The sequence below is a fragment of the Liolophura sinensis genome, chromosome 9, assembly GCF_032854445.1.
Source record: "Liolophura sinensis isolate JHLJ2023 chromosome 9, CUHK_Ljap_v2, whole genome shotgun sequence".
Lineage (NCBI taxonomy): Eukaryota > Metazoa > Mollusca > Polyplacophora > Chitonida > Chitonidae > Liolophura > Liolophura sinensis.
In genome coordinates, this window is record NC_088303.1 from 8,534,835 (window position 1) to 8,542,002 (window position 7,168).

The 7,168-nt window shown below is 40.1% G+C and overlaps 1 protein-coding gene across 1 annotated transcript; it reads right to left on the bottom strand.

Annotated features, from left to right (window-relative positions):
* Positions 1–797: 797 nt before the first annotated feature.
* LOC135475083 (phospholipase A2 hemilipin-like) lies at positions 798–5,994 on the bottom strand. Its single transcript, XM_064754825.1, has 5 exons — positions 5,831–5,994; positions 4,308–4,453; positions 2,473–2,638; positions 1,780–1,923; positions 798–810 (listed from the first exon to the last, which is right to left on the bottom strand). Exons 1-5 carry the CDS (start codon positions 5,992–5,994, stop codon positions 798–800), a joined length of 633 nt encoding a protein of 210 aa, XP_064610895.1.
* Between the last annotated feature and the right edge of the window lie 1,174 nt (positions 5,995–7,168).

The window sequence follows — 7,168 nt, forward strand, 5'->3', positions numbered from 1 at the left end:
CACCATTACAATGGAGAGTGTCTAAACTTACACTAAACATATACAATATACGTCTTTCTGTCCACATGGACCAACGTAAGCAATCTAAAAGAACACAGCATAAAGAGTAAAACCAGAGCAGTGACTACAATATTTGATGATGATTGGCAAATGGTCCGTGTAAACCCCTGAAAAACCTTTCTCTTAGTCAAATGATCTCGTAATATCGTATATAAGCATCGATAAACTATCCCAAATAAGGTTTAAATAAACATATATTTTTACTTTGTGATTTTGCATACCGAGATCAAAGGGAGGAATTGGAAGATCGAGTACGCACACGGAGAAAACCCAATGCGCCTTGTTTAAAGTTTGAAGTAAACAGACGCAGGTTATTTGGGCATCATCGTATTTTCCGGTTTCTCTAACATGACGTATCCCATGATTTATTAAAAATTCCAGATTAAAAGTTGATTTACAGAGTTACCAAGCACTTCAGAATAAAAATGGCTGTGCCATTTTAGGTCTGTTTTCACCCCTCTTCTGAAATGAGTAAGCTATATAATTTGTTGTCCTGTCTTTTAAATAAATACCATCTGATACGCAGTATATAGCACAATAGCTTAAGCGTTAGGTAAAAATGCACTTATACTGATTGATTTGCCTAATCAAACAATCAACAGTCTTTACACCTTAATATACGATACGGTTAGAGAATTACACGCCATGGAGAATGTGTGTTGGCAAATTACCGGACAGAGTGAGAGCTTTGAGAAATGATCCATTGTTCTGGCTTGCTTGTGTCCGGTGTACACTTCTTAAAATATCCATCTGCAAAAACAAAATGTACCATAATCATAAAGTTTTAGACTAAACCTTTTCAAACACGCTTTCGTCGTATTTCGTTGTATGTTACGTGAGGTATGAAGCGATCTATTGGATGCAGTTACAAAACCGACAGCTATATACAGATCTATCACGCCATTCTCCCAGCCCAAAAGCAGACCTTAAGACAATTGATGGGATTGGTATCGTGGCCCACAACCGTGTCTACCACCCAAGTAAGGGAGTTTTGGGACGGTATTCCTTATGCAATTGCCTCGGCTTGTGTGGTAATTTATTTAACCGTTGTTGAAAGCCATACGCAATAATTTTCACTTATGCGATGGCGGATATTTTCCTGGGTGCAGGAAACCGCAGTGGCCGGCGTAAACCACTGAACCGAGGAAAGTTACTGGCGAGTCACAAGGGGTGTTTATCCTTCAGACTGCACAAACGGTGACATAGGCGTGATCGAAAGGGGTTACATTTGGTGTTAAGATCCGCTTATTGTCACCAAGGCAGTGAGGGCAGAGAAAATCGCCAAAATCCTTGTCCAAGACCAGGTTTGAACCCTAAACCTTGCTTGTCCAAGCGACTGAAAGACAAGCGCCTTTAACCACCACCCCCTGTCGGTGTATATATTAGCTTGAGATAGTCTCCTTCCGCTAGTGTCTCCTTTCATGCAATATCTTTGGTCGTGTGATCGAGGCATGCACACACTAAGTAGCAGACTATATGTCGGCAGTTAATAGAATTTGATTTCGATTAATTTAATTTAATTTATTTCATTGGTGTTTAACGTCGTACTCAAGAATATTTCACTTGTACGACGGCGGCCAGCTTATAGTTGGAGAAACCCGGGCACAGCTCGGGGGAAACCCACGACCAGGTTGCTGACAGACCTTCCCACGTACGACCGGAGAGGAAGACAGCAGTTTGATTTCGAAGCCAGCGGCATTGTGCTTAATGTAAACTTACATGCCAGAGCATTTTTCCGGAAAGCCTTTTTTAATACAAGGCAAGCGCAGTGTATTGAAATAAAAAATCTCCAACGTGTTAGCGGAAACGCTTCCCACATTTTGCAGACATTGCTTGAATTCCTCCTCACATTTACAGTCTGATCTGAAGAAAAAAAGAAGCGAATGCGTTAATTTGCTGACTGCATCGGAGTACTTAATCTGTTACATTGCTAGGATAGTCTATTCTGAGTGATATCAGTACAGATTAGGTTATTGCTATACGAACTATTGCCGTAACATAACCTGTTCTACCCTCTTGAAGGATATTGACCCGGATAGCCATATTGGCGCTGTTGGGCGATATTGACCCAGCTGGACCATATTGGCCCTTCGGGGCGGTATTCACCCCGTTAGGCCACGTTGGCCAAGTTATACAGATCAGTTTATCCCAAAGGTGACTGATACCGTTTTCTAGGTACTAGGCCTATATCTATACCATTCGTTAGTTAATTAATAAAAGGTGTTTTTCACGATTATTTGCTCTCACGACGGTGTCATGCAGCTGGGTGGCCCCAATGACGACATTTTGTAGTGAGGCCAAATACGACACTCGACACACATTGTGCTGATACCAAACTGGCCAGATGATTTGTGTTAAGGCTGCCAAGATTTGTTTCCCTTTGTAAGAGGCTGGGGAAACCCTGCTACTCACATGGTGTAAGGATAATTGTTAGTCAGTCCGAGCTCCTCTGAGTGTTCTCCAGACTCTAAGTTCACAGGGCAGTGATCATGTGTTCGGCAACACTTGTCTGTTTCCTGATTCACCCCTAGGTCATCGTAGTTTGTAGCAGCGGTTCCCGCTCCGCACCATTTCGTCCCTGAAGGAATACAAAAGAAGAGTTAAGAAATGAATAAAAAGGGAACAAAAAAAGTTAGTGGGGTTGGGTGCCAAAAAAAAAAAAGAAATACATAAAAAAAATTTAAAAAATGAAGAAAGAAAGTAATGGATTACTCGTCTAAGAATCTCGTCTAAGATTGCTCTGACCTGGTTTGGTTTGGCAAATGATGGCTCGAAAGAAACGTCAGAGCAGGCTCCATTTAAAAACCTGACACAGTTATCTGCCCCTGTGGCATCGGAAATGACCGATCGATGCTATAATTGCGATAAATTGACAGACAAAAAGATAAGGAACATAAGTGTGTGCAAACTTCACCTCGTGGGGACGCATTTGATTAGTATTTTTTGTCCCAAACGCCGTGACGTGCCACGGCAACCCCATCATATTTTTAAATGTAGCGCGCTCTAACATTGGTTTGGAACCATCCGTAGCTGATCAAAACCTTTGCCAAACATGACGTCAGAGCAGTCTTGGTTTAAATTCTGCTAACTGAACCAGAATAGCCTAATCATTTTCCGGGGAAAGGAAAGAATGACATTTATCTCTGAAATGAAAGCGTGAAAAGGATGTAGTTATTGGATTTATTTATTTATTTGATTGGTGTTTTACGCCGTACTCAAGAATATTTCACTTAACCGACGGCGGTCAGCATTATGGTGGGAGGAAACCGGGCTAAGCCCGGGGGAAACCCACGACCATCCGCAGGTTGCTGGCAGACCTTCCCACGTAGGACCGGAGAGGAAACCAGCATGAGCTGGACTTAAACTCACAGCCACTGCATTGGTGAGAGGCTCCGGGGTCATTACGATGCGCTAGCGCGCTAACCAACTGAGTGTAGTTATTGGAAGAACTGCTCGAAAAGAGCTGCAAAAATGGAATAAATCGACGGTGAGTTATCTTTCCATCGTGAGATAAGCTACTGGGTTACATTTGGTGTTAAGATCGTAGCCTCTGCACACATAACAAAACCCTGTGTTCTACCACTGTTCAATTAAGAATAGTAGAGAATGAGTGTGTTTTCATACCGTTGATGCAACATTATAATTCAGCTATTTCTTAGCATCAGTATATATATATGATTCAGACTTGTTGGTTTTTGTTTCAAATTAATATACGACAGGTGAATATGCATAGATGAGAAGAATGAGTAGAATCTCCACACTAATGAACACCTCTCCGTTCACCTCATCTGAATAAAATCCATTGACTAACAATATCAGCAATTCTATACCCTTAAAGACAATCCACAGCACTTTTTATAATTCGGGTGGTCAGTTTTGTTATTTGGCTGAAACGTGTTGTTTTTGTGTATGTATCTGTGGATAGTTTTGCCTCGGTATGAATGCAGTTTAGTGTAAAGCTATGCGGATTTTATAACATCATCATATGCATACAATTCAATCCTTTACTGATTTCTGTTGGTTCTTTTGGGAGGGATATTATTGGCTGAGCATGAACATGCTATATATATATATATATATATATATATATATATATATATATATATATATATATATATATATATATATATATATATATATATATGTATGTATGTGTGTGTGTGTGTGTGTGTGTGTGTGTGTGTAGTGTTGCAGAGTTACAAAGATTCTCTAGCCTCATCACATATACAAACCCTAATCTCCCTTACCTGGAAAAATAATCTCTGGTGATCGTTTATGACGGGGTCCGGACTCTGGAAGCTGACAGGAGTCCACTATCGACTGGAATGTGAAATCGTCAGTCAAAAATTGAAACTCTGAAGGAATACCAGCCAATTCTCTCTCTGCAGCTCCTCTGAATGGGAAAACATTTATATCAACATATTTTTTTTTAGTAAAACATAAAATTACCAAAGTCTGAATAAAGATTCAAACACCACGTTCAACTGTATATCTGTGCCGCGTTGAATTTTTGAAACTCGTTACGCCCGGAATATGAATTAAGCCTTTTATTTGTCTTTCTAGGTATCACATTCTCATTAAGCAAATGTTTAAGTAAAGACAATATGTAGGCCTACATGTATATGCACAAATTAAGAGAGTATTAAGTTAATTAGCCATACACTAAGTAAAGGGTACGCTTTGAATATGAACTGTCGCACCGAGTGCTTTTAGTGGCTCTGTAGTTATTCGTTCAAAACAATGGGCTGCATATTAGAAATGGCGTACGATTTCCCACGTAATGACGTTTCGGGTCCAAGCCGGACTGACCATCTCTTTTAACAGATGTTAACTACATCACGGGTTTCCTCTTAAATCGTCATCGCAAATGCAAGGGCAAACATCAGACTAGGTCAACACAGCTTTGACCTGAAACACCTTAAACCTAACGCACACGGACAACATTTGTTGTCGAAAATCAGATTTTCAGATCCCAGTGTCAAATGGTCTGGGATGTCTGTCACCCGCACACGAACATCATTTCTTGTCCATTTTTGGAGATTCCAGCGGCGAAAGACGGTCACATGGTTCGTTCAATGTCATGTGACCCCAAAGAGTTGTCACAGCTTCCATTTTGTATGTACTCACATGACATTTCTATAGATGCTGATTGGTTGATGTAGACGACAATGATCTCACAAGATCAAGATTGCGCGCAGGCGAGCAAAACCTTGTTCCTGGCTCATTTGTTTCTGGATTTTTGGTTGCACAAAGTTAAACAAGCTAAATCTTTGGATCAAGTGCTCCATGCTCAGGGATTCATGTTGTGGTTACCCGGATAATAGTAAATTTCGAGGATTTTTTTGTTTTATGGATCAATAGATTTCGTTTTCGACAACAAATGCTATCCGTGTGCGGTGGTCTAAAGGCGGGAAAGGTTCCCCATTAAGTTCTGTTTACTTGTTAACCAAAGTCCAGATTCTATGTACCTAGTGTCCAATACTTTCAGTTGAGAAAAGAATGATATTAAAATGTCAGTATTACTTTTTACAGCCCACCCGTGACCATATAGGGGCCAAGTGAAGGCTGAGTTTCATTCATACATCAAGATCATGTGGTCGAAAATCAGGACAGTCCATTGCTGAAGAGTAAAGGCCTTATGGATTACAGCTGTGTAAACTCAACATGTTCAGTTGACATGTTTACCTGTTCACAAGTCATGTGTTATTTCAAAAACAGGGCGCAGTGTGAAAAAAAATGTGTGCTCACAGGTCTGTTAACACATACTAACCCAGGCGTGTAAACCTCGCAGCTGACCACCTGCCTCATATGATCGATTTCGCGCACCGTCAGACGACCGTCAGTGGTCACGTGGGCTATGACGCGGACAGACGTCACCACGTGCTGACCGAGCATACAGCTAATAATTACAACGGTGAACGCGTCCTTCATCATTTTGGTCGAAAGAGCAGTCATTAGCTGTAACCGATTCAAACATTGATGTTTCATTATAAATTTCATTGACTTCAAAGGTGATATCACATGTAACTGAACATTGGCTGAACATATAACTGAACATAACTGAACATAACTGAACAATTAAGGGAAACCCCTGAGCATTGCAAGTCTACATGGCCAAAAACAGGCAGAAAGAAAAGACAACATGGTCAGCCTCTGTGATATCATATATTTTAAGGTGATGAACCCTGCATACGCAGAGGATGTGGAGACGTGTCATACAAATGCCACATTTAGAGAATATTATATATTTGTTCAATTACAGGGACATATTGCCGACAGAAATTTTGACTTTTTAATTTGGTTCAACCAAATACAAAAATGAATTGTACTTGACTCCTAACTGAACGCCCTAGGCCTCAATTTTAATTAAGACAATTACCAGGGGAAATGTGAAAAAAAGACTGAAAATACATCCCGGAATGGCAGGAAGGACAATTGGACTACTACATAATCCAACCTCAGGTGAATCTAACCTGAACATAACTTGTCAGCGTTTTAACACATGTATTCATGTACTCTCCTACTACCAGCCATCTTTGCCTGTATCCACATAACAGTGATTAAAGATTGAAAATACACTCTCGGACAGATTGGACAAATGTACAGAATGACATGATGCGGTATTAAGATGATTTGGTTGCATATATTTTAGTTGTTTACAGAGCATAGAAGGGTACATTGATGGAATGGACGAGGAAGGTGCCGGCTGATGTTTAAAAGCTTGACGCACAAATGTACATAGAAATAATACCTGTCGTTAGTGTGGCCGCACCAGAAAAGTGTAATATCTTGTTACAATCAATATTTATAAAACACAAGCATGGATGACAGTGAATATAGTGCAAACGTATGGTATGGCAGGCTTTTACCAAGTACTATTTACCATAATCGCATTATATTTGCATATTAAATCTGTGAATCAGTTGATACCCTTATTTCGATATCAGAATCATTAAGTACTTGAGGAATATAACGGCAATATCCTGGAGAAAGTCACGTTTTGGTGAGTGTAACCCGGCTAAGGAAATGCCAGTGACGCTAGCACCTGATAGTTGATATAAAAAGTCAGTATTCACAACAAACTAAAATATTTGTAAAAATTTTGAAT

Coding starts and splice junctions, on each gene's coding strand:
- LOC135475083 (XM_064754825.1), bottom strand. CDS start 5,994: ATGATGAAGGACGCGTTCACCGTTGTAATTATTAGCTGTATGCTCGGT. Junction 4,454..5,830: donor TGCGAGGTTTACACGCCTGG/GTTAGTATGTGT, acceptor TTTCCCATTCAG/AGGAGCTGCAGAGAGAGAAT. Junction 1,924..2,472: donor AACAATTATCCTTACACCAT/GTGAGTAGCAGG, acceptor TTTTTTCTTCAG/ATCAGACTGTAAATGTGAGG.